At 47.2% G+C, this 27,537-nt stretch overlaps 1 protein-coding gene and 1 non-coding gene across 2 annotated transcripts; one reads left to right on the top strand and one right to left on the bottom strand.

Moving 5' to 3' along the window:
* Positions 1-4,041: 4,041 nt before the first annotated feature.
* On the top strand, positions 4,042-26,835 carry EXOSC10 (exosome component 10). Its single transcript, XM_043924195.1, has 25 exons — positions 4,042-4,199; positions 5,711-5,847; positions 6,767-6,890; positions 8,155-8,259; positions 8,551-8,716; positions 8,865-8,979; positions 10,827-10,902; positions 11,195-11,305; positions 11,511-11,654; positions 12,365-12,555; positions 13,967-14,123; positions 14,501-14,649; positions 14,817-14,867; positions 15,755-15,866; positions 17,648-17,698; positions 17,850-17,928; positions 18,020-18,129; positions 20,558-20,653; positions 20,997-21,071; positions 22,462-22,549; positions 23,626-23,699; positions 24,237-24,408; positions 25,236-25,297; positions 25,863-25,939; positions 26,697-26,835. Exons 1-25 carry the CDS (start codon positions 4,089-4,091, stop codon positions 26,725-26,727), a joined length of 2,664 nt encoding a protein of 887 aa, XP_043780130.1. The 5' UTR covers positions 4,042-4,088; the 3' UTR covers positions 26,728-26,835.
* Positions 20,197-20,268, bottom strand: TRNAE-UUC. The gene has a single exon. It is a non-coding gene; the product is annotated as a tRNA-Glu (tRNA).
* Positions 26,836-27,537: the final 702 nt, after the last annotated feature.

A 27,537-nucleotide genomic window follows, 5' to 3' on the forward strand; every position in this document is an offset into this window, starting at 1 on the left:
TTTCCAATGAGTCAGCTCTTTGTATCAGATGACCAAAATACTGGAGCTTCAGCTTCAGCATCATTCCTTCCAACAAGTATTCAGGGTTCATTTCCCTTAAGATTTACTGGTTTGATCTCCTTGCTGTCCAAGAGACTTTCAGGAGTCTTCTCCAGCACCACAGTTCGAAGGCATCAATTCTTCGGTATTCTGCCTTCTTTACAGTCCAGCTTTCACAACTGTATGTGACCACTGGGAAGACCATAGCCTTGACTATAGGAACCTTTGTCGTCAGAGTAATGTCTCTGCTTTTCAACACACTGTCTAGATTTGTCATAGCTTTCCTGCCAGAGCAATCATCTTCTGATTTCATGGCTGTAGTCACCATCTGCAGTGATTTTAGAGCCCAAGAAGAGGAAATCTGTCAGTACTTCCACTTTCTCTCCCTCTATTTGCCATGAAGTAACAGGGCCAGACGGAGAAGGCAATGGCACCCCACTCCAGTACTCTTGCCTGGAGAATCCCAGGGACGGGGGAGCCTGACGGGCTGCCATCTAGGGTTGCACAGAGTCGGACACGACTGAAGTGACTTAGCAGCAGCAGCAGCAACGGGACCAGATGACATGATCTTAGTGTTTTAATGTTTAGTTTTAAGTCAGCTCTTTTACCCTCATCAAGAGGCTCTTTAGTTCCTCTTCACTTTCTGCCATTATAATGGTATCATCTGCATATGTGAGGTTGTTGATGTTCTCCCACCTATCTTGATTCCAGCTTGTAACTCAGCCCAACATTTCTCACGATGTGCTCAGCATATAGGTTAAAGAGGGTGAGAGCAGACAGCCCTGTTATACTCCTTTTTCAATCTTGAACCAATCAGTTGTTCCATACAGGGTTCTAAATTTGCTTCTTGACCTGCATACAGCTTTCCCAGGAGACAGGTAAGATGGTCTGGTATTTCCATCTCTTTAAGAGCTTTCCACAGTTTTTTATGATCCACATAGTCAAAGGCTTTAGCATAGCTGATGAAACAGAAGTCAAAATCGCTCAGTCGTGTCTGACTCTTTGTGACTCCCTGGACTATACAGTCCACGGAATTCTCCAGGCCAGAATACTGGAGTGGGTAGCCTTTCCCTTCTCCGGGGGATCTTCCCAACCCAGGGATTGAATCCAGGTCTCCCGCATTGCAGGCAGATTCTTTACCTGCTAAGCCACAAGGGAAGCCCTGTACTACCCAAAGAAGAAGCCCATCACACTTCCAATCTGACCAGATCCTGCAATTCCCAATCTGTGTCCTTGAAAGACTCACTGTCACCAGCAGTGCTTCTATCCACATAAATCGGAGGCACAGCCATGACAAAGACTCACTTTTAGGACTCTGGCCCCTGACGCAGGCAGCCAAGAGAGTGACCTCTAGCCTGAGAGACGTTCCTGGAGCTACAGTTGCACCTCGCTCCCAAACGTGCTCTTGCAACTTTCAGCTCCTAGCAAGGCTAGGCGCTTCCACACACGGGGTCTAAGTAAAAGCACATAGTAACAGCATGGATCACAAGTCCCTCGAAAGTCTGTGATCCAACAGATTAGGTTAATAGTTCTAATTCCCCACTCAGTTATGAAACAGCCAAAGAGAACAGGAAAAGCTGACCCAGAAAGGAAAGTTTGGTTCACATGCTTCGCCCATTTCTGGCCGCTTCCCTTGCAAGGGTGTTGGGTGTCTCTTGGCATTGGCAGGTCAGTATAAACCCCCGACAAGGCTCCCCTTTTTGGAGCTGCCTTCAGTCATTACGAGGCACCACGAAACCTCAGAGCAGGGCTCATCACTTGCTTTGCACAGGGCGTGTCATTCATTCACACAAGCACACCATAGAGTTAGTAAATCAGAAAACGTGTGTACTGAGAAAGCAGAGAGGCTAGAGCTCTGAGGGTTCTTACCTTGTCCTGAAGATCCTGGGCAAGCCCCCAAGATGATAGCTTACGGTGAACAGTATCAGATTTGTGATCTCTGAAGAAGATTTAGTTTTGGGACCAGGGACCAGCCTTAATCACTCAAGAACTTTTGTGTAGCAGAGTTTTACTAAAGTATAAAAAGGGACAGAGAAACCTTCTAACATAGACATCAGAAGGAAAGTGCTCCCGATGAAACAGAGGTAGATGTTTTTCTGGAATTCCCTACCTTTCTCTATGATCCAGAGAATGTTGGCAATTTGTTCTCTGGTTCCTCTTCCTTTTCTAAACCCAGCTTGGACATCCGGAAGTTCTTGGTTCACATAATGCTAAAGCCTAACATGCAAGATTTTAAGCATGACCTTACTAGCATGGGAGATGAGTGCAATTGTCTGATGATTAGCACATTCTTTAGTACTACCCTTATTGGGAATTGAGATGAGATTTGACCTTTTCCAGTCCTATGGCAACTGCTGAGTCTTCCAGATTTGCTGACATAATGAATGCAAAACTTTGACAGCATCATTCTTTAGGGATCTGAATAGCTCTACTGGAATTCCATCGCATCTACTAGCTTTATTAACAGCAAGGCTTCCTAAGGCCCACTTGACTTCACTCTCCAGAATGTTGGCTCAGGGTGACTGACCACATGATCATAGTAATCCAGTTCATTAAGATCTTTTTTGTACAGTTTTTCAGTGTATTCTTTCCATCTCTTCTTGATCTCTTCAGCATCTACTAGGTCTCTACTGTTTCTGTCCTTTATTGTGCCCACTAGGTAACAAATTAACTAGTTTCAAATCTCAACTCTGTCTCATCCTACCAGTGTGACTTCAGAAAAGCTACTTATTTTCTGTGTTTGCTTCCTCCACTGAAAATGTGAGTCTACCCCACCAGATTGTTTTGAGGAGGTGCGAATCCATGTAAAGCACCTCAGCACAGCCTAGGTTGAACCATACGCTTTCCAATGAAGAGGACATTGGTTCAATCCCTGGTCAGAGAACTAAGATCCCACATGCCACAGGGCGACTAAGTTCATGCACTCTAGAGCCCACACTCAGCAACGAGAAGCCACCACAATGAGAAGAAGCCCATGAAATGCAACTAGAGAGTAGCCCCCACTTGCAGCAACTAGAGGAAGTTTGTGTGCAGCAGTGAAGACCCAGGAGGCCAAAAAAAAAATAAACCAAAATATACTAGATTTTTAAAAAGAAATAGGCTAGCTTTTGTTCTGCCATGGTACCTGTGTACCTGAGGTACACAAATGGCTGGGGAGGGGGTGGGGAGACTGAAAAATGCATCCTGTTAATAGGATATTCTGACTAAGATAACAGCTAAGGTGGGAATTCTCTAGGAGTCCAGTGGTTAGGACTCAGTACTTTCACTGCCAGGGTCCAGGTTCGATCCTGGACTAAGATCCTGCAAGGCCTGGCAAAAAATAAATAAATAAATAACAGCTGACACTTATTGAACACCTACTAAGCAAACAAACTGTATTAAGAGTGTGTCATCCCTGATCTCAGGAGAGAGGATACACCCTAGAGGCATCCCAAATCCACTCTTGTGCTGCCTAATACTGTCTCCCTCCTAACAAGATCTCTTGCAGATACTCATTTCACAAACGTTTAAGTTCACACTAAAGTGCCTTAGGAGTGGTTCCAGCGGTGTGGATCAGGAAAAACCTCTAACTGGAGGAGTTCCAGAGTGCTCGAGGTAACAGACACCTTTTCCAGTAGCTTACCTATGAAATGCAAGAGAAATGTTGCGGCGGCTGGAAGGTGTAGGGTGGAGTGGCGTTTTCTGCCTTGCCTTCCGTTTGGGAGAGATGCCAGCATACTTGTAGTCTGTTATGGAAGAATCAGCAACGAGGGAAGACACCAGAGAGGGAGAATGCAGGAGTCAAATCAAATGAGTCAGGGGGACACGAAACCAGAGCCTAGGAAGAGCTGGCTTTAAATTGTTGGCATGAAATAAGACGAGGATTAAATGAAAAAAAGTCAGCCTCCTTGGGGCGGGGGCGGCGGCGGGGGACGGGTTCTCTGGCTAATTCCACCCCAACTCAAACTCCCCAGCCCGCCCCGAGCATGAACTGCCTCCGCACATGCGCAGTGCGCGCATGTCGCGCTGGCCGAGGCACTCTCGCGAGAAGAGCCGCACCAGCCGGAAAAATGGCGCCCCCCAGTCCCCGAGAGTCTAAGGCCCAGTCGGCCACGAGCGCGGCCAAATCTGACGGGGAGATGGTGCTGCCGGGCTTCCCGGACGCAGACAGCTTCGTGAAGGTGAGTTCGTGAGGCCTCGAGGGGCATTGGGAGCCGCCCACGGCTGACCGGAAGCAGGCCCGGACCCTCTGGGCGGCCGCGTGCACGATGCAGCCGAGCCCCGGGAGAGGGTAAAGGGGCTTGTGCCCTCTCCCGGCACAGTCTGCCTCTTCACCCTCCGGGGATGGGGCTTCGATCGCTGACAATGGCGAACTCCCCTCTCCCCAGGGTCCTGATCTCGCGTTTGAACCCTTGCAGTCCCGAGCATGGAGAGCTGTCGCCACGTCATAGGAAGGGCTTCTGGTCACCCTGCAGCCCCCAGCCCTCGCGACCCCGACCCCGCCCAGGCCTGAGCCGCTCAGATAACTCTCCGGAGAGGCTCGGGGCTTCACGCTGCCCACACTTGCCGTCCTCCCCTCCCGCGGCCGGGATGGCCCTTCTTCCCTCTCCTGAGGTCCAGCCATACAAAATCCTAAACCCTGGGTTTAATGTCACCTGTTAGAGCTGCCACCGAGTGCCCCTTCTGCAGGTGCATTGATCATTGCCTCCTTCCAAAGAGTTCATTTGGATTATTTGTCTAATGGTGCTTAAATATGAACAAACAAATCTGGAATTAAACATCTCATGCATAGTTCTTACAAGACCATGAAACTAAAATAGCTTGTAAGTTAGCACTACAAATTCCCTAAAACTCCACTTGCATTTTGTCTAATTTATCATTACCACAATTCATTTATTTGGTTCTGAATAATTCCTGGGCCACTAGCCATGGTCCTGATTGGTGGCTCTGTGCTACCAAGAACGCCACCATGATTCAAGTTCCCATTTTCTCTCTTTTTTTCTTGGAAAACGTTTATAACACAGCTTACAGTGATGTCATTTGGCCTTCGTGTGACCAACCATCATTTACCCATGGGAGCCACTTCAGGTTTTTTCTCATTACCATACAGAAATTGAAATAGAGACCTCCTTGGCAGTAACTGAGCCATAAATACAAGTCCAGCTGTGGATAGTAGCCATTCTAAATCGGTCATATGAAAGATCTAGAATATTCTTACATTGTGTGTATCTATTATTATTATTATTTAGCTGAGCCATGCGGCTTGTGGGATCTTAGTTCCCCAACCAGGGATTGAACCCCTGCCCCTATCAGTGGAAGCACAGAGTATTAACCGCTGGACCACCAGGGAACTCCCTTACATTTGTTTATCAAATTCAGAAACTAAGGCTCAAATAAATGAAATAACTTGCCCAAGGTCACAGTACCAGGCTGTTTTGGATATTAGCTTTATTATATATGTATTTGTTATTTCTATCCCCATTCTCCCAAGAATGTAAGCTCCAAAACTCATTTTCACGTTCATTCTTGTATCATAACGGTTGGGGTAAAATTGGCACTAAATGATGCATGGAAATTGGGTATCTTCATCATCTAGGACAGTTCCTTATATATAGTAAATCTTGAAAAAAATGAGCTGCTGAATGAATGGTGACCCATGTCTAAAATATGCTTGTTTTTCTGGTTTTGACAGTTCGCTCTTGGGGCAGTGGTGGCAGTCACCAAGGCATCTGGAGGCCTACCGCAGTTTGGTGATGAGTATGATTTTTACCGAAGTTTTCCTGGCTTCCAGGCATTTTGTGAAACACAGGGAGACAGGTTGCTTCAGTGGTAAGTACTATATATTCTTTTCTCATGTTGAAAGAAATGACTATGAAGAAGTAGATGATTTCTCCTGAGATTTGTATTTTATTCTTATCATAATTTTCTGTGCTTTGGAGCTATAAAATGTAAAAATGACAATGGATTTTGATTAGGGAATGTTACTTGGTAAATTTTGAGTTTCACTTTAAAAATATATGCGTTGACTATTGCAGCTATAGACAGTGAATCTTTTTTAATTAATATGGGACTGGAAAACCTAGATCCAAGATTCTCTCACACAACCTGTGGAGTCACAAGTTTTAGCTTTCTATTTTTTTTTTAAATCTATTTTCTTTTTTAGTAATGGCTTCCTAATAAGTGTATTAGGACAGACATTACCCAGATACTGGTTTTGTTGAACTGTTGCATGACAGAATTAGAGAATCTGTTTTAGATTTCATGTTAAAACAGTGAATGCAGAGTACATAGTATACATAGTGTTATATATTTTTTTAGAATTTAAACAAAGCCTTGGGGTAATTTCTTCCACCCCTTCAAATAATGGATGAGGAAAATAAGCCTTTGTGAGATTCAGTGAATTGCCCAATGCCATGCAACTAGCAATGTTTTTGGCTGTAAGGGTGCAGGTTTTGTTAGTTTGATCGAAAAGTATTAGGGAGGACTTCCCTGGAGGTCCAGTGGCTAAGACTCTGCACTCCCACTGCAGGGGGCCCAGGTTCAGTTCCTGGTCAGGGAACCGGATCCCACGTGCCATAACTAAGAGTACACATGCTGCAACTAAGACTTAGCACAGCCAAATAAATAAATATTTTGTTTTAGAAAGTGTTGGGAATAATCTGAGCTAAGCCTTGGGATCTTTCTGCCAGATCAGTACACAGACAGACAGAAGTATACAGACTGATTTGGGTTTTCCTGTCCTTCCCAGCATGAGTAGGGTGATGCAGTACCACGGGTGCCGAAGCAACATTAAGGACCGGAGTAAAGTGACCGAGCTGGAGGACAAGTTTGATTTACTGGTCGACACCAACGATGTTATTCTGGAAAGAGTGGTGAGTATTTCACCTCACTCTGAAGGCAACTAACAAATGAAGAGCCTTTGTATTATTAAATAATGAAAGAAAACCCAGGCACTTCAGGAAATGAAAAGAAAGGAAGTTTAGCATTTCTTGCCCGTAACAATATTCCCTTCCTGTGATAGTTGGCTTCTTTTCCCCAAAAATAACACAGTTGTCTTCAGATACATCACTTCAGAATATTACTTCCCCTGGGGATGCCTGTTTTTAAAGTGCCTTTATCAGAAATCTACCCTCTAGATTTGCCAGTTCCATTTTGTTGCAGGAGAGGAGGCCTCTGGATACAGGGCGCAACCAACATTTAATCCATTTTAAGTAGGTTTCCCAGGTGGTGCTAGTGGTAAAGAATCTGCATGCTAATGCGGGAGACACAAACAAGAGACTTGTGTTCACTCCCTCGGTCGGTCGGGAAGATCCCCTGGAGGAGGAAATAGCAACCCACTCCAGTATTCTTACCCGGGAACTCCTATGGACAGAGGAGCCTGGTGGGCTACAGTCCATGGAGTTGTAAAGAGTTGGACACCACTGAGCACACACACACACAGTCTTCTAAATACCCTGACTTGCGTGATTAGAGGAAGATGTGGCTCATTGAGATAGCTAGCCAACCGTCTTCTTCTGCCTAATTCTGCAGCAGAATATTCCTTACAGAAATACACAGATTGTCCAAAACACAGCTAATGCTCAGCCATGTGACAGTCCTGCAGATATGAAATCATGCTGTCCTGTCCCATGCAGTCATTTCTTCCATGGTCTAAATGCCCATAGGTCTTCCAGTGGTTTCCTCAAATTTTATGATTTCAAGTCCTACCATTTGTCAGCTAGGTGCACCACTGTTAGTATTGCCCAAACTGAGATCCCACATCTGGTGCTACTGTACAAAATATGGATAGATGAGGACAGCCTTCATTCTCACTCTGATTACCATTCCTCTGTGTTTAATGCAGTCTAGGATGTAGGCCACATCATCCTGTTAAGTCACTTTTAAATTTTCAGCCCAGTTCAGAACTGTGAAGAGAGTCAGTCAAGGGTTGGGAGTGCCTGATCACTGCCCTACCTTTGAGCAAGTAATGCTTTAATTACTTGGATTGACTCTCAAATCATGTCTGCTACAGTTATTCGCTCTTACAAATGTGTACCCTTGCACGTAATTCTCTGCCTCTGTTTCGTAAAATTTTAGGTAATTAACTCTGTTAACCCTTAAAGGAAGATACTAAACTAATACCTCTTGCACTCTTAGGGCATTTTACTGGACGAAGCATCAGGCGTGAATAAGAATCAACAACCTGTCCTCCCTGCAGGGTTACAGGTCCCCAAAACCATAGTGTCCAGCTGGAACCGGAAGGTGAGGGTTGCTTTTCAGATGCACTGGAGTATCTGATACCAACTTTAGAGCCTTTGCCCTTTCTCATTTGCGTTTCTGTTCTAATTTATTGAACACAGAACTGGCCACTGCCTAACTTGTTCTCATAAACAGACACAACCTAATTCCACCCTCTAGTCTACTTTGCACCCCCCACCCCCCCCAATGTCACACATACATTCTTTAATGGGTGGCCGTTGGCATAAAATGGAATTTAGTTTTCTAAGTCGTCAAGTTGCTGTGTTATAAAGTATTTGTATTTGCTGATCACAGGCAGGAGAATATAGCAAAAAAACAAAATCTGAAACTTTCCGGCTGCTTCATGCAAAGAACATCATCCGACCTCAGCTTAAGTTCCGAGAGAAGATCGACAACTCTAACACACCATTTCTTCCCAAAATCTTCATCAAGCCCAATGCTCAGAAACCCCTCCCTCAGGGTAAGTGGTGCCAACTCTGCCCAACAACACAAATGAAGGGAGAAAGGTCTCCCTCCCGCCTTCCTTTCTTCAAATTCAGAGGGAGCCAGTTAGCCCTTGATAGCTAGACAAAGCGCAAACCTGTCTTTGTCGCTGCTTGGGTCTCCAGCACTCTCCAAAGAAAGGCGGGAACGCCCACAAGACCGCCCTGAGGACTTGGATGTGCCCCCTGCCCTGGCGGATTTAATCCATCAGCAGAGAACCCAGCAGGTGGAGCAGGACATGTAAGTGTTCACCTGTCTGAATGTCCTGTTGTGAGTCTTGACCGCCATGTGTGTTTTCACTCTGCATCACTTTTGTAAAATGTGTGAATGAAAGCGGAACCTGAGGGGTGGGTGACACTTCCTCTCATCCTGACATGAATCTTAGCCACTGACCTCCTGCTTGTAGCCCTCACACAGTCCTAAGAGCTGCCAGTTGCTCTCGTCCCCATTGTACAGATGAAAGAACCAAACTTGAGATGCTAACTTCCCACAGAACTAGAACTTCAAACCCAGGTTTTCTTAAAATTTTCTTTCCTTTGTACCACTCTGCCTCTCTTGTCAGGTGGGGTCTCACACAGGGAGGTAAGGCTCACCTGTAAACTTAGCACAGAAAAGACCTTCTCCCTGACTGTATAAGCATCTTGGAAAAACTTTGCTTAAAACAGACAATAGGACTTTGCCTTCAGTGTAAATAAAAAAGATGAGGAGGACTTCATCAGTGTTGGTCCTTTTCTCACACATAGCCAGAGCGTCTGGGCATTCATGCCTCAGTCCCAGCTCTGCATTGTGAGGCCTCCAGTCAAGTGCTAGAGAAATAAAGGTACTGAAAAGCGGCTCTGCCCTCAAGGAACTCAAAAAAGACAGGATTCTTATGCCAGAATCTGATAGCAGAACTGAAAAAAATGCATCATTTAGTATATGACAACTGAGATATTTGCCCCATCCTCTCTCACCTCACAGATCCATTATTCCAGATGACAAAGAATTATATATTCCACCTTTCTGTATCATCCACAGCAGAAGCTATACAGTGTTTTTCCAATTAGTGCTCAAATCTTTATAGATGAATAGATTTTTTAATTATACTTTGTTATACTTTTAAGGGTGAACAAATTTCACCTAATTTTTTTTTTTTTTTTTTTTGATGCACTTGAATTATCATTGAAGCAAATATTTTCACAATGTTCTTTTCTTGTTTGCTTTAACAGACTGGATTAAAACAGTTGTTCTTCCTTGAATCATGGAGTTAATCACAAAGATTTTTCTTTTTGTTTTTTTGGTTTGTTTTTTACTGTAGTGTAATTGCTTTACAGTGTTGCGTTTCTGTCGTGCAACAAAATGAATCACCTGTATGTACAAATATATCCTCCCACCTTCTTGAGCCTCCCTCCCACCCAGTCCTCCAAGATAACACCCCCTAGGTCGTCACAGAGCACCAAGCTGAGCTCCCTGGGCTATACAGCAGTTTCCCACTCGCTGTCCACCGTACACATAGTAGTGTGTGTATGTCAGTGCTATGCTGTTGATTTGTCCCACCTTCTTCTTCCCCACCATGGCCACAGGTCCATTCTCTACTTCTGCATCTTTCTTCCTGCCCTGCAGATAGGTTCATCAGTACAGTTTTTGTAGATTCCATATGTGTGTGTTAATATACAATATTTGTTTTTCTCTTTCTGACTTGACTTCACTCTGTATGACAGATTCTAGGGTCCATCCACTTCTCTATAAATGACCCAGTTTCGTTCCTTTCTGTCTAATATTCCGTTGTATATATATGCCACGTCTTCTTTACCCATTCATCTTTCAATAGACATTTAGGTTGCTTCTGTGTCCTAGTTGTAAATAGTGCTACAGTGCACATTGGGGTGCATGTGTCTTTTTGAATTATGGTTTTCTTAGGGTATACCCCTAGTAATGGAATTACTGGATTATATAGTAGTTCTATTTTTAGTTTTTTAAGGAACCTTCATGTTGTTCACCTCAGTGGCTGTATCAATTTACATTCTCACCAGCAGTGCAAGAGGGCTGCCTTTTCTCCACACCTCTCCAGCATTTATTGTTTGTACCTTTTCATTTTACCGATTCAGGTTTGCACATCCTTATCAGTATGAACTAGATCACTTCACACCACCAGACTCAGTCCTTCAAAAGCCAGAGCCTCAGGTATGTGCCGATCTTAGCTGATGGGTGGTTCCCAAGTAGCCCAGGAAGAATCAGGTACATCGATGATTGGATGCAGTTTTAGCTTTCCTTAGTTGCTTTTATAGTATTGGGGTGGCCAAAAATTTGTTCAAGTTTTCCCGTAAGATGTTACAGAAAGCCAAACAAATTTTCTGGCTGCCCAAATAGAAGGGTGTGACTTGGGATCATTTCTTGGACTCATAATTCACTTTGTCCTTTAGTGAAAGATGATGGTTCAGAGTCTTCTCTTTCTCCCTATGCTTTTGTGATGCAGTTATACAGACCTGTAGGAGAGACACCCTGCCACTTCGTGTCCACACTGGATGAACTAGTGGAACTCAATGAAAAGCTCCTCAAGTGTCAAGAATTTGCTGTAGACTTGGAGGTAACTTATTAATGACCTAAAATGAAGTGTTTACATTTTCTGTGAGTTCACCTATTCAAGAAGTATAAAATTAATACTAATTTAGACCTGTTTTTTGGTAAGAATCACATTACTTTATTTATTGCTGATTTTTCAAAATCAATTTCACTGTAAGCCTGATAAAAATCGTTTTTTCCCTGTTCCCCCTTCTTTCTGTGTATTTTAGCACCACTCTTACAGGAGCTTCCTGGGGCTCACCTGCCTGATGCAGATTTCCACCAGGACAGAAGACTTCATTGTTGACACTCTGGAGCTTCGCAGTGACATGTACATTCTCAACGAGAGCCTCACGGACCCAGCTATTGTTAAGGTCAGCCAGCCTTTTCCCACTCTTACATGTGAGCACACGATTTAAATGCTTCTCAATTTACTATTGTCATCATTTCAGCATAGCCCCAGTAAAGCTGAGAGAAAAAATTGTAACTTCCTCCACTAGGATGGGCTTCCCTGGTGGCTCAGATGATAAAGAATCTGCCTGCAATGCAGGAGACCCGAGTTTGATCCTTGGGTCTGGAAGATCCCCTGGAGAAGGAAATGGCAAGCCACTCTAGCATTTTTGCTGGAGAATCCCATGGACAGAGGAGCCTGGTGGGCTATAGTCCATGGGGTCAAAAAGAGTTGGACACGACTGAACAACTAAGACCACTAGGGTACCACATGCTTTTGTTTCTAACCCTTTGTTAGAACAGCTAAGACTTAGCTCATCACCACCCAGAAAAATGTTAAAGCACTTTAATGAGTACTGCAGCAAGCCCTTGATCTCAAGATTGTTGGACTTAATTACTGCCCTTGAAGCTAGCAACGTGGCCTTCTTAGAGTCATCAGCTGTTAGCAGTTACAAGCATGCAGTTAGGATTGTAGAAGACTGTGGCCCAAACTAAAAGAAGCATGTAAAACTGAACCATCTTTATCTTTATCCTGGCTTCTATTCCAGTGTTCTAATAACCTAGGGACAGAGTTCATTTCAGAGCATAAACAGCCCTGTGCCTCTGTACTGCACGGCTATGGTTTTATTTTCAGGTCTTCCATGGTGCCGATTCAGACATAGAATGGCTCCAGAAGGACTTTGGGTTGTACGTGGTGAACATGTTTGATACTCACCAGGCAGCTCGCCTTCTTAACCTGGGCAGGCACTCCCTAGACCACCTCCTGAAGCTCTACTGCAACGTGGAGTCGAACAAGCAGTACCAGCTGGCCGACTGGCGGATACGGTCAGTTTGTTCTTGATGAGGAAACAGGGCTGGCGGAGGGAGGCCCGGGTGGTGGTTAATCCCACTGTGGAGACCTGCGTGCAGGCTGTAACACCGTTTGGATATCTCTCTCTCTTTTTTTTTTTTTTGGTTTATTTTTGGCTGCACTGGGTCTTCATTGTTGCAAGCAGGGGCCACTCTCTATTGTGGAGCTTAGGCTTCTCGTTGCAGTGGTTTCTCTTGTTGCAGATCCCAGCCTTGAGGCTGGGTGGGCTCAGTAGTTGTACTGCATGGGCTTAGTTCCCAGACCAGGCGTCGAACACCTGTCCCCTGCATTGGCAGGCGGATTCTTACTCACTAGACCGCCAGGGAGGTACCCCATATGGTCTTGAGTTGAATGTCATTGGGCTTTTCTCCATTTGTTTTTAGTGGCATAAGGACAGCTGGAAGTTTTAGAATAATGTAGAGTTTATGTTGGACTGATTATGTTACATAGAGGGGAATGTTAAGTATTTAAAACTTTTGAAATGGATTGGTTTTAAAAAAGGCTTCATATTTATTGAGGTGGAAATTAGATTGTACTTGAGCATAAATTATAAGAAAAATTAAAGTGAAAAGAATGCTTCATATTTGAAAAAGGTAGGAATTACTGTCTTAGATAAACAAATAAATAGTGCATCATGCTTCATGGAAATAGTTGAAATTGCCATGCCATGTCAGCATTTGTCCATGTCAGTCTCTTGTTTGTAACCCACATCTCCCTGGTACATGTGTGTGAAATGGTCTCCCATAAGTGTGAGAGTTCTAAGAACACAGCTGACTTAGCGTTGTAATCAGTATTTACTGTAATCTAAGTAATTTATAGTGGAGTAATTACTATATAGTAATTTACAGTATAGTAAATACAGCGTATAGTAAATATATACTATATAATAATTTATAGTATTTACTATTATCTAAGGCTGTTAGGGAGTCTTGCCACACTTTGTGGGATTCTTGCTTTCCTTGGTCATTTTCAGATAGCTAGCTTCCTCTCTGAGGCTGCAACTGTTGTATGGAGAAGCACCAAGCTCTTCTGCATATCTCATGCCAGAATTTCTCAAGAGAATTTAGTAAAGTCAAACTATAAGATGAAAATTATTAAAATCTAAAAACCACTTCCTTTTACATAACCATTAACACATGTCACACAGTGGGATAAGATTCACACTCAAGACAGGGCCCTGATTTTTAACCACGTCGTGGCCCTGCTGCCCCTTCTGCCCAGCTGTGGAAAGAACAGCTTGTCCCATGAGGGTGCCGGAGAAGCTGGTGGGGCTGTAGTAGTGGCCAGGGGAGACTCTTGGACTTCAGCAGGAACCCACGGGGTAGATGAGGCAAATTGCCACCGCGGGGGAAACCAGTGAAACGGCGTTCTCTGTTGCAATTCTAGACCTCTGCCCGAGGAAATGCTGAGCTACGCGCGAGACGACACGCACTACCTGCTGTACATCTATGACAAGGTGCGGCTGGCGCTGTGGGAGCGCGGCAACGCGCAGCCCACGCAGCTGCAGGTGGTGTGGCAGCGCAGTCGCGACATCTGCCTCAAGGTACAGCCCGGGCCCAGGCTCCGCTCGGCTCCCCGTGCTCTGCTCTGCTCTTTCATTTATTTTTTTAAAATTTTTAAAATGAGTTAATTTACTTTGGCTGCACTAGGTCTTTGTTGCTACACACAGGCTTTCTCTAGTTGCAGCAAGTGTGCATACTCTCCGGTTGGGGTGTGCGGGCTTCTCACTGCAGGGGCTTCTCGTTGCAGAGCGTGGACTCCAGGCGCATGGGCTTCAGTAGCTGTGGCGCAAGGGCTCAGTGGTTGTGGCGGCGCACATCTGCTTTGCTGTTTACATTCATGAAAGAGCCCAGTGTCCTGAAGAGCCCAGGGCACAGTATTGATTCACACTTATCTTGAATAGTCTCTAATATTTTGCAGAAATTCATCAAACCCATCTTCACAGACGAATCTTACCTGGAACTCTATAGGAAGCAGAAGAAGCATCTGAACACACAGCAGTTGACGGCCTTTCAGCTGCTCTTTGCCTGGAGGGATAAAACAGCTCGTCGGGAAGATGAGAGTTACGGGTAAGGGACTGTGGATCCCTTTCATTCTTGCTAGGTCTGATGACAAGGAAATAATGGGCCTTTTCAACTCTTTTCACCGTGAAAGTTGATTATGTTTTCCCAGGGTTACAGCACATCATGGAGCTTGTTGGCAGAATTTAATGGGATCCTGTTGTGTTTTATTCCAGATACGTCCTGCCAAACCACATGATGCTAAAGATAGCTGAGGAGCTGCCCAAGTGAGTGAGGACTGACTGCTGTGCTCTGACTTCCTCAGTGGAGAAGTACTGTCCCTTAGATCCCGCTTCCCTGATTGTTGTTACCTCAGGGCTGTTTACTTAGAGCAGATTAGTGCCCTGAGGAAGTTAGCAAGTCCAAGGAATGCAGAATCTTTGCCCGTGCGCTACCGTTTAGGAAGCAGAGCTTCAGAACTGGAGCTGTTTCCATGTTTATCCCTTATATGGACTCACATGTAAGTCTGGGCTTCCCAGGAGTCTCAGCGGTAAAGAATCTGCCTGCCAATGCAGGAGACACGGGTTTGATCCCTGGGTGGAAAAGATCCCCTGGAGGAGGAAATGGCAACCCACTCCAGTATTCTTGCCTGGAAAATCCCATGGACAGAGGAGCCTGGTGAGCTACAGTCCATGGGGGTCACAAAAGAGTTGGACATGACTGAGCGACTTAACAGCAGCCTCAGCATGTAAGTCTCTGAGCCTGGAGCATCCACTTTAGAGGCAAAATTTCTCAGACTCTTTCATCTGTACCTCCTTCTGGATTAAGGTGTCTCATGATTTTAGATGTCTTATGATGTTAATTGGAGTATAAGCAAAGAATCAAAGCTCATCCTCACCTGGCACCTCCTTGCAGGGTTGCAGGTGAGCAGAGCTATGGGGCTGTGTTCCAGCCCTCCCTGCGAGCAGGAGGCAGCGGTGGGAGGCGTCTGCTCAGGGCTCAGTACAGCAGAGAGCACGTCTTGGAACAGCCAATGGGGTCACTCTGACGGACCGTGTTCCCTCAGTTCTCACCTGAGTGCCTACGCTCTGGCTTCACTGGGTCGTTGTTCTTTTGTGGAGCCTTTGTGGGCCACGCTCCTGGGCAATGTTGAATGTGTTCTCACTTCCTTCAGGGAACCTCAGGGCATCATCGCTTGCTGTAACCCTGTGCCTCCTCTCGTACGGCAGCAGATCAACGAAATGCACCTTCTGATTCAGCAGGCGCGAGAGATGCCTCTGCTCAAGGTAAGAAGCTCCCCAACTCCACAGCTTCTCAGCTCTGTCTGCTGCCGTCTTGCTCCTTATAGTCTCCTTCACACGTGAATTGGTCTCCATTCTGAAAAAAAAGCCTGAGGAAATAATAGGATTTAGGAAATCCAGTGGGTGTGTCTTTATGATAGTCAGAAGCTAAAGTTCATCCTTTTTTAAAAAAAATTTTATTTATTTGTATTTGGCTGTGCTGGGGCATCACTGCTGCATGGGCTTGTCTGTATTTTCGACAAACAGGAGCTAATCTTCGTTGCCCCATGCAGGCTTCTCATTGCAGTGGCTTCTCTTGTTGCCGAGCACAGGCTCTGGGGCACACAGGCTTCAGTAGTTGCGGCTGTGGGCTCAATAGTTGCAGTACTGGGGCTCAATAGTTGCAGCTCCCAGGCTCTAGAGCACAGGCTCCGTAGTTGTGGCACATGAACTTAGTTGCTCCACAGCATGTGGGATCTTCTCGGGCCAGGGATTAAACCCATGTGTCCTACATTGGCAGGCAGATTCTATACCACCGAGCCACCAGGGAATCCCTCATCCTTCTTTCTTTGCAACCTTATCTTTGTTAATCCAAGGGCCAGTGATGTCTCATGATGTCCAATGATGGGCTGGTTAGCTGTTGTCCTGAGGCAGCCAGCCTTGCAGGATAAACTGGAGTGGGGATCTCAGCACAGAGACTGCATTTTGGAAGCCTGGCAGTAGTCCAAAGTGAGATGATAAGAGCCCTGATGAGCGTGTCGGTCACAGGAATAGAAGGGAAAAGACAGGTTCAGGAAGCATCTTCAAAAGCAAAGATTGATGGGACTTTATAACAGGTGGTGACAGTGGCTGCGATTCTTTTCTGAGCACCGTGTTAAGTACTTTAGAGGTGTTCTCTGAATGGCAAGTAGAGTTGAAGATAATGGAAGTGGAGTCAAGGACCACTCACTCCACACAGAAAGCCGAGGTGACAAGAAACAGGAGCACCCCAGAGAGAAGGGAATTCAGAAAGAGCTAACTGTGAAGATGCTAAAGTTTAGGCAAATTCAGATGAAAGCAGGATGCCCAGCCCACAATACAAACCCATACATCTATGTGTGTGCCTTTCATGGGTACACACATACCAACACACCTGTGTTCTTGTATAGATGTTACAGTATGTCTACACAAGATTATGTGTAGGTTTACATGTGTGTGTGTTTTGTTTTGTTTTTAATCCATACAAACATTTATTCTGCCCTTGCCAGGGGGTGGAAGAGAGGGTGTCCAGAAAGATATGCATGTTTCAATTTGTGTTTTCATTGGCACAGTTTTTAATGTTTTGTCTCAGTAGTAATATTAGCATGTATAAAACGTGTTTGTAATTTTTGAAAGATTATTGATCCCAGGTGACTTGAAATCAGCCCCTTTGAGGTAAAAAAGAAGAGACTCTGAGGATAAGCACATTTAGTGTCTTGATGCTAATATTTCTTTCTTGACTCTATACTTTGTCCAAGTAAAGAGCAAAATGCCAGTGACTAGACAAAAATCTTTCTCAAGCTGTTTGGAATCCTTCTGTGTTGTGGCTCACTGTGATAAAGGGCTTTATTCTTTCATCCAGCAAATAATTACTGAGCACAAGTAATTACGGTGCCAGGCACTGGAGGGTGAAGGGACAAGGAAAGTCTCGGGCTCTTGAGAAACACGTCTAGTGAAGAGACACGTCTGCGCTGAAGGAAAAAAAGAGAATGAGTGTGTCATCAAATTTAGGGAACTTTCCTCACACTCTCTCTGTTCTGACTCTTTAGTCTGAAGTCGCAGCAGGAGTGAGGAAGAGTGGGCCGCTGCCCAACCCTGAGGTAACGTGATGTGTTCGTTGTGGCTTTTTCAGAGGGAGGGAGGGGGAACCAGTCACAGCTTGGACAGACCCAGCCTCCCTGACAGACACCAGGGCCTGTCACCGGGTCACAGAGTCCTTCACGCCGGCCTGTTGCTTTCTTTTTGACGCAGAGATTGGAGAATGTCCTCTTTGGCCCCCATGACTGCTCCCATACCCCGTCAGATGGCTACCCTCTCCTCCCAACCGACGGTAACAAAGAGGCCCCTGGCACGTCCCGGGGGTGGGGCTGCCCAGCGTGCCGCCCCGTCAGCTTGGCCCGCGCTGACTCCCCTCCCTGTAGGGCCTGCGCTGGTGCAGAAACAGGAGGGCCTCCTCTCCGCCCAAGAAGACGAGGAGACCCTGCCAGACATCAGATGTCTCGTCGCTACCGCTGTCATCACATTATTTAACGTGAGTGACACCATCCGGGACGTGACCCAGACTGGGGGGATGTGCTGGCTTTATCAGATAGGAGGCCGTCTGCCGGAAGTGGAAGCCAGTGGCAGTGGGGGTGGGCGGGAAGCCCATTGGCTGGATGGTGTTTGCTGCCCTGATGAGGAGGTCTGTGAGGGGTGGTGGAGAGTTCTGTGTGCTGCCTGAGGAAATCCTCAGGGGAAGTGCCCCAAGGGAGCCGGACAGGAGCTCCAGGGACGTATAAACAGGGGCCTTTCTTCCCCATTCATCCGAGGTCAGCCGAGGGCCAGTTTATCCTGATTCCCAGAAGGGGTGGAACAGTGTTTCCAGTGAACTCATAGTGTGTGCTGCGTATACTTTCCTGACGATTGCCAGCATCGTCTATATGTGCTTTGGATGAAAAGAAGAAAAAAAAAACAAAAGAAAAGAAAAGCATTCTCCCCAGTCTGGCCTGTTAGATTAAGTGAGCAGCAGGAGATGCAAGTACCAGGAAGTGGGTAGGAACTTGTTCCCCCTCCCAGGGAGGCTGAGCCCTGGTAGGTAGAGACTCCATCCAGTGTGGCCCACTTGGGGACCTTATTCCTGGAATCCGGCCTGGGACACGATAGAGCTTGTCCTGATCAATCCCACCCAGCACGCTTCTCCTTTCCACCACAGACATGGGCTCTGGGTTCTGTGCAAAAGGAAGACCAGGGTGCATGTGCTGGTCAGGATGATAGTGAGATGACCAGGGATAAAAGGAAATCACACAGATAAAAAATCTGAATACAGCACACAATAGATGTGAAAGAAAGTGAAAGTGTTAGTCATTTAGTTGTGTCTGACTCTTTACGACCCCATGGACTGTAGCCCACCAGGCTCCTCTATCCATGGAATTCTTCAGGCAAGAATACTGGAGTGGGTGGCCATTCCCTTCTCCAGGGGATTTTCCTGACCCAGGGATCAAACCTGGGTCTCCTGCATTGCAGACGGATTCTTTACCATCTGAGCCACCAGGAAATACAACAGATGTGCTAAGAAGGAAAAACTGTAATTTCTAGAAAGAACTGAGAAAGAGAAGCAAGCATACTATCTGGATAAAGACAAGTTTCATGCTTAGCGTGTGTTCAGATAGTAAGAAGCTGGGTGGTCCAGTCCTATTCACAACTCTCCCATCACACTCAGATGCTGCGCCAGTGCCAGGGAGGTGAAGTACCACCTGCAAGATGTGTTAACTGTCTGGGAGTGAACTTTCCTTTTCTCTTAATTACATACAGTTAGTCTTGTTTCAGTAGCCAGTGCAAACAGAAGTCTAGGACCTTTAGTTGACCACAGAGTTCATTGAATCACCGAAGCGATGAGGCAGCTAAAGATGTGAGTGTTAACTTGCAGCCGTGTGGATGTGTAAGCGCTGTGCGTTGTCTAGCAGAGGCTGCACCCCTGTTCCTGGTGTGCAGGAAGCCTTGACCACAGAGAAGGCCAGGGGCTAGCGCAGGCCGATGCCCCCAGTGAGAGCAACATTCTGTTGCATAGTTTTGTTGGTCACCCATAAAGGTGTATGATTTTAAATTTCAGCTAATTTCAGGTTACAACCCCAGGTTCTCCAGTCAGCCAGATCTGGACTTACATGCTTATTCTGCCCCTATTAGCTGTAAAGCTCTGGAAGACTTTCTTAACCTCACTCAGCCTCAGTTTCCTCATCTGTACCATGGTGAGAGTAACCCCATATACCTTGTAGGTTGTAAGGATGTGGTGAGAACTCATTGATTCAATGAGTGTGTATTGGGACTTCCCTGGCACTCCAGAGGTTAAGACTCCATGCTTCCACTGCAGGGGGGGCATGGGTTCAATCCCTGATGAGGGAAGTTCTGCATGCCACAGTGTGGCCAATAAATACGTAAATATTGAACACCTCACTGTGTGTTATCACAGGCTATTGTAGTGCCTTATACACAGGAGAGGCTTTTTTAAAAACTTAGTCGTTAATATTATAAATAAATGATACTTTGATTTTTAAAAAATTTTTTTAAATTAAAAAAGGTTTTTTTTTTTTTTGCTGTGACACTTTGCTTGTGGGATTTTTATTTCCCTGACCAGGGACTGAACCTGGGCCCTGGCAGTGAAAGCACCAAGTCCGAACCACTGGACTACCAGGGAATTCCTGAAAAAGTTTTAAATAAAATAATAAATTTTTTTAAAAAAGCAAAGAAATTTTAGGTATTTCCCTGGTGGTCCAGTGGTTGACTCCCCGCTTCCACTGCAGGGGGCACAGGTTCAATCTCTGGTTGGGGAACTGAGATTCCATGTGCCATGTGGCATGGCCAATAAATAAAGAACTTTAAAAAGTCAGCTGTTGGCATTATTACTGTTAACTGTTACTCCTCTTGCCTGCATCTAATATCATAAAATGGTCACAGTTGTAAGCCATTGTTCTCTGTCCCTGCAGGAACCTAGTGCTGAAGGAAATGAAAAGAGTCCATTAACAGTTGCACAGAAAAAAGCCCAGAACATAATGGAGTCCTTTGAAAATCCATTTCGGATGGTAAGTACTGGTTGCATATGTTAAGGGCTGACTGAAGAGGCAGAGCTTTTTGCAGCCGGAGGTGCCTTTTACCTGAAAAAGGAACCGAGAGACTTCAGAGACCGGAGAAGCCTCACCACCGTGACGTCATCCCTGGCAGTGGGTCGAGACCCCGAGTCAGGTCTTCTGAGACCAAGTCGACAAGAGGACCCAACTTGAGGGCCAGGCAGCTGCGGCCAGGCTGACACTTTGCATTGAGGCCTCCTAAGATGTAACCAGCAGAACACCCCCATCTGAGTGCCACCGAATTCTGGGTCCAGATTCTATTTCTCGGCATTTAATGTGACTGTTTCCATTTCTCCAGTTTCTGCCTTCAGTAGAACACCGGGCTCACATTTCTCAGTCAGCAAAGTTTGATCCATCATCGAAAATCTATGAAGTAAGTGGATTTGTCATCCTTTCTAAGAGTGAACTTTCTAAGAAAAGAGGACTTCTTAATTTCTTAAACCAGGTTTCTGTTCTAAACAAGCCCATCTTTGAACCTCCCTGAAAATGAGTGCAAGAAACATTTCATATATAAGCCTTGTTTCCAGAGAGAGGAACCAGACTTTAACCAGATTCTTGAAAGCATTGGGGAACTTTTTAAAGAAACAGGTCTTTGTTTTTTGTTTTTAATTAAAGTTTAATTTACAAGGTATACAGTACACAGATATGAAATGTACAGCTTGATGCATTTCTATTTATGAATATTACTTTAACGCTCTTAAAGATGACAGTTTAAATTTTGAAACATTCTGTTGTATGTTGTGTGGTTTGTTTTTAGCAGCATTTTAAGTAAGAATAAGAATCCATCTTCCCTGGATCCCCATGAGATATTCCTGGGAGCCGGCATGTTAATTGTTTGTTAAAAGCCCTCTTCCTCCCTGCAGGAGGTGGTGCTCTGATCAGATGGGTGGCCTGGCTGGCTCCCTCTGCACAAACCCCCCACCCCCCTAGCCCCCCCACCCCCCCACCCCACCCCTGCACTGCTGTTTAGGCCGGAGAGTCAGGCCAAGGAACTTCCTGGTAGTCCAGTGGTTAAGACTTCACACTCCCCAGTGCAGGGACCAGAGAGTTCCATCCCTAATCAGGGAACTAAGATCCTACGTGCCATGTGGCAGGGCCAAAAAAAAAAAAACGGAAAGGAGAATCAGGTTGAAACCCTGATGGGCCTCCGCCCTGTCACTGTTGGTAAGCCTGCTGTTTTTAGAAATGGGGAGTCAGATAAGGTTTCTGCTGTCTCTTCTCTTCCGCTCCCCCCACCATTGTGGCTTACTGGGGGCAGCCATACGTGCCCCCCCACCCCCGCCCCGCCCACTGGACTTACCAGACTTACTGTTTCCTGTCACCGAGGTGTGTTCTCATGCCCCAGGTAAATGTGGTGTCGTAAGAAGCACTTTAGACTTGCAGGAGTCCTGCCTTGAACACCGTCTCTACCATTTATTAACCATGTCCCCTTGGACACGTTACTTAGCTTCTCCCAACCTATTTCCTGTCTGTAAAGTGGTGGTGATGATGGTACCTCTGCCTCAGGGTCATAGAAGGGACTGAATGGGTGGATATGCAGGCATCCAGCCCAGTGGCTGGAATAACATTAAGTACTTTATAAATAAAGCCAGCATGAGCTCTTATTTTTCGTGTCATTAGATAACAGGATCATTAGATAATGGGACTTAGGACCTAGAATGTGTATAGCTACCAGTCGGCATGCTCTGGGTCACCTCATTCAAAGAATCATCCTAGGCGGCTGAGTTTTGGAGATTTTTTGTTTTGTTTGTTTTTATTTATAGATCAGCAACCGTTGGAAGCTGGCAAGCCAGGTACAGGTACAAAGAGAGCCTAAAGAAACTGCCAAGAAGAAGGCAGCTGAGCATACAGGTAGTGTAGCACCCACCCCCTTGTCAGCTCAGCCTGCACCTTTGGTTGAGAGCAGCCCTGGCTCACTCTTCTGTCCAGTTACTCAAGCAAAGCTCCAGGCACAGCCGAGCAGCCCCAGTGCTCCCCTCCACGGCCTCCCTTCTGCCCAGGGGCTGCAGATAGTGAGCCGGAGATGTGTGAGCTGTCAGGGCAGCGGGTCCTCACGCAGAGAGAGGAAGGACGTGCTGCGGCTGGACCTGACGGGGCGCGGGCTGCTTCTGTACAGTGGTCCAGGGAGGCGGTCTAGTGAACGTGACGTTGAGCCAAGACCCGTAGCCATCAGGGGAAGGTGTTCAGGCTGGCAGCCCAGCGAGGCCAAGGCCACAGCTTGTAGTACTGCTCAGAGTGACCCAGGAGGCCAGAGGGATGAGGGCGGGGGGTGGGTGGAGGGTAGGACAGAGAGCAGGCAGGGGTCCGTTGTTGGGACTTTTACTCCAAGTGAGTTGGAAGCCATGGAGGGCTCTGAGCAGGGGAGGGCCGTACCCTGACTTAGGTGTGGAGGCCTCACCAGCTGCTGGGCAGAGGGCAGGGTGGGCAGTCCAGTCAGGAGGCAGCACAGTGTACAGATGAAGGGGGACACTGGTGTGTATGTCATGGGGGCAGGGCAGGTGGTGGAAAGTCAGAGCCTGGCGTGTCGCGTAGAGAAGCTGACAGCATTGGGTGAGGTGGTTCATGGACAGGAGGTTTTGTCCTGAGCGCCTTGGGAGGCAGGGCTGTGTGGACAGTGAGGCTGCAGGGGGGCCAGTTAGAGGCGGAGGAGGTTTTGGTTCTGGTCCTCGACCTGTTAGGGTTGAGATCCCGACGCCATGTCCTCAGGGGAGTCACGGAGACCGCTGGATGAGGAGTAGGCATGGGTGTGGACCCAGAGGTTGGTTGATGAGGAGAGGAACATCTGGGCTGAGCCGCAAGGCAGGATCCTCCAGGGATGTGGGGGTTGGGGCTGGGGGCCGCGCTCAGCAGGGGTGACGCCGTGGGCAGTGCGGCTCAGAGGCCCAGCTGCCGCCACAGCCACAGAGACCATTCTCTCTCTCTTGCAGCCGCCCGGGACCAGGCCCAGGAGGAGTACAGGGCAGCCGCGGAGCAGGCCGTGTCCGTCCGCCAGCAGGCTGCTGTACGTGCCTGCATTTCTGCTCTCTCTGATCGTGGTCAGGGTTGGTCTGGAATGTCGGGAGGGCTCACCCTCAGCGTTGGGTTATAGGTGTCTTCCAGTTGCTGGTCCAGTAGTGCTGCCTCATGCCCGCCACCTGCCCCCCACCCCAGAAGGTTGACGTCGCTGTCCGTCTGGGGTGGTTCTCCTGCTGGGTTTGGGATAAACATGTCCTTGGCCTGTAGAAGGAGGTGAGGCATCGAGCCCACTCCATGTCCCACTCCACCTGGGAGCTGTTTCACCCCCTGCCACCCCGGCTCCCCAGCACCCTGGAGTGCTCAGCTCTGGCCTTTCCAAGTGGCCTGACGTCATCCTCCAGCTGGGAGCTCACCGCCCCCCCCCCCCCCCCCACCGCCAGTGCTCCTCTCTCCGTCCCCGAGCCCGTGTTTACAGCCCTGGAGGCATTGTGTGCCTCGCAGGGTGCTCACAGGGGTCACACAGAGTGGCCTCCTGCCCTGGTCGTGGCCGTGCTTCCCTCTTACAGGTCTGTTCAATCCACAGCTAGAGAATGCTGCCAAGAAAAGAGAGCGGACGACGAGTGACCCGAGGACGACAGAACAGAGGCAAGAGAAGAAACGCCTCAAAATTTCCAAGAAGCCAAAAGACCCAGATCCACCAGAAAAAGACTTTACGCCCTATGACTACAGCAAGTCAGACTTCAAGGCTTTTGCTGGTGAGGCCGGAGGGGGTGTCCTTCAGGGACCACCCGGCCATGTCCTGTGGGGGGAAGCAGGTGGCGGGGAGGGGAGGAAAGAGCAGAACTTCAGTGGAGATTAAGCTCCACCCAAGGCAAGGCAGGCAACCTGGAATTGTGAGGGCAGCACACGGACGTGATGGGGACAGAGCAGAAACCCACGGCCCTCTGCCCCAAGGGCTGAGCTGCAGGAGCCACTCTGGTGGTTCATCAAGATAGTGTCCGTTCTGTTAATAATTGTGGCTCCATCCTTCTTCACAAGTTCTGTCCGGAAACACTTTTTCTCAGACACACACATACAGGGTAAAGATGTGGATTATTGAGCAAGATGTGGTTTGTTGAGATAGCCTGGTGCCTAGAAGATGAAGCTCTGTGCCTCCTTAGCCTGTGAGAGCCTGTCTGTGTTGAAAGCGCTGCAGTGACATTCCTGATGACAGAGCAGCCTCCTTGGCGACACCGCCGTCTTTTCTGCAAGAACATCCCCTCTGGTCCCAGTTTACGGACAGTGGCTTCATCCTTCACGGAAACCAGAGGGATTTCCTTGATGTGAACTGGCCAGTGCTTTAGCCACCGGCCCCTGACCTGAGAATAGACCTGTGAGAAATGAGCCTGGCCTCCAGGCTGCCCTTAGCTACTGAGAACATGATTTCTGAGGTGACAGCAAGCCAGAAGTTTCTGTCTGTGAAGGGCAAGTGAACTGACGGCCCACACTGCCTGGATCTCGTGCACCTGGCCCGGTAGTGAGTCTGTGGTGTGTACTAACTCACTCACATGATCACCAGCCCCTCTTTTCTCTTACCTTTCAGGAAACAGCAAATCCAAACCTTCTTCCCAGTTTGACCCAAGCAAGCAGCCCCAGTCAGGCAAGGTAAGAATCAGACTGAGAATCCCAGTGGGCTCGAGGTGTGTGTTGTTGACCCTCCACTGCTGGCAAGACTGGCCCATCTAGGAACCCTCTCCATCTGCATAGCTTTTCCCTCGCCTCATTTCTTCCCAGGCACAAACAATACCCATCATCTATTTCAGCAAGAAAAAAAATGTTGTAAAGTATCTCTAAAGGTGGGTGTGTGGTTTTGAAGGGTGTTACTGTTTGCTGCCTTGGGAATTATAGCAGCAGGCTGAAACACTCCCTGTGGTACCAGTACAGGCCTGCCATTGCCCCCATGGGCATTGCTGCCAGCCAGAGCGCAGTGTGACTGGACGTCTGGCATGGGGAGGGTGAGCAAGGCCTATGTAGAGCCTGGCCATTCCCTCAATAGCTCATCCGTACAGCCTTGCCGTCACTAACACCCGAAATGTCCAGTTGCAAGGAAACCAAGAGCCACACCCTTGGCACTGGCAGCTCTGATGGGCCATCTGAGCCCAGGCATGTTTTCCTGTGCGTCGTGTGGTTATGGTTGTCACTCAGCCTAGATGGTTTCTTGTCCTTTCAGAAATGCATTGCAGCCAAAAAAATTAAACAGTCGATGGGAAACAAAAGCATGTCCTTTCCAACTGGAAAGTCAGACAGGTATGTGCAAGATGCCGTCGTGGACAGGGAAACCCGGGGAGGCCTCACCTAGAGAGAGTCTCAGAGCACATCTCCAGGCCTGATTCTGATCTTTGTCATTCAGAAAACTGAGCTGGGAGGAGGAGAGGTGATCACTGGACACCACAGTCATAGCCACGCCTTCTAGGACTCCAGTCACCCTCAGCCCTCTCCCATCACCATGTGGTCCCCCAGGGTCATCCCAGAGCAAATAGGTTTGAAATCTGCCTACATCAGCCCCTTTCTGAGGAAAGAGGAAAAAAAATCAGTAAGCAAATATGGATAGTCATTGTTGTCCAAGAATATTTTAGGGAATTCCCTAGCTGTCCATTGCATTTGCTGCTGATAATCTGGGCTCAATTCTGATCCCTCAAGCTGCATGGCATCACCCAAAAAAGAGTATTTTAGTTAAAAGCCTAAAACCCTAATCCTTGGAGCAGACCCTGAAGTCAGAGGACGCGCGCCCAGGATGTGGCGGAGGAGGGACCATCCTCAGCTCCACCAGCCCTCCCTTGCTAGGCCATAGGACGCTGCTCCCGCCTCCACTCCTGTCCCCTAGAGTGCCCTTGGAGTGTCAGGGGGCACTCTGCTGCCCAGCTCCGTTCTCCTCGACCCCGAACAGACCATTGTCCCTCAGTTCTGCAATATTAAGCCTCACAACGTTTTATAAACTGGCTGACTGCCACCATTCAGCCAGACTGCAAGAACTAACTCTTTTGTTTTCACACTGTCTCTACAGAGGTTTCAGGCACAATTGGCCAAAGAGATAGTGTTGGAAGACAGCCTCGGGATCCCCTGGTGGACTGGAAGCACCAAATAGTGGTGCTGGTTTTGTACAGACTCATTTTTAAACCATTAAAAAATAATTCTTGCTGGAAGAAAGCAGGTTCCTGACTTTTGTTTTGCGGCCACTCCATCTCTGGCAGGCAAGAACACACCTCATCCTGTCCAGGTCACCCTCTTCAGCGGTCTTGGGTAAGTGTGCCCCTGGAGTGTGGTTTCTGGAGAAATCCAGAACCTCCCCCGAGGAGGAATGCAGGAGACACCCCAGGACTCAGGAAAGGGCGGCCTCCAGAGGCCAGGGCACGATGCCCATCTGACTCTCCATCCTGAGAGGACGCACTTGTCCATGCCTGCACATCATGCAAATGAAGCCAGATGGTGAAAAGTACCTTCGGGAAGAGGGACTGTGGGTACTTAGAGCCACTGGGGCTTCTCGACAGCCTGGTCTCTTCTCTATCTCTCTTTTTTTTACATTTTGTTTTTTCCCCGTTATAAAAGTTAATTACATGTTTATTACAGGAAATGAGAAAAACATAGAAGAATGCAAAGAGAAAAATTAAATCATCTTTAATCTTGCGGCACAAAGAGAATGTTTACTATATTGATGGAAAGGCTTTTTACCTTATGTATGAATACCTTCCAAACGACCTTATATTTCTATGGTGTTTCACCTTTAAAATTTATATTATGAGAACTTTCTCATCCTGAAATTCATTTTAGCTAATTCACATTATTCAACATTTAGGTTTCCACTTTGTACTTTTTTTATTGCTGGGCGCAAGCTTTTCTCTAGTTGC

This window comes from Cervus elaphus, chromosome 14 (genome assembly GCF_910594005.1).
Source record: "Cervus elaphus chromosome 14, mCerEla1.1, whole genome shotgun sequence".
NCBI lineage: Eukaryota > Metazoa > Chordata > Mammalia > Artiodactyla > Cervidae > Cervus > Cervus elaphus.

Excerpts from the sequence above, each read along its gene's own strand:
- EXOSC10 (XM_043924195.1), top strand. The coding sequence starts at position 4,089 with ATGGCGCCCCCCAGTCCCCGAGAGTCTAAGGCCCAGTCGGCCACGAGC. Across the intron at positions 12,556-13,966 it reads CTGGCCGACTGGCGGATACG|ACCTCTGCCCGAGGAAATGC; the intron begins GTCAGTTTGTTC and ends TTGCAATTCTAG. Across the intron at positions 18,130-20,557 it reads CTGTCATCACATTATTTAAC|GAACCTAGTGCTGAAGGAAA; the intron begins GTGAGTGACACC and ends CTGTCCCTGCAG.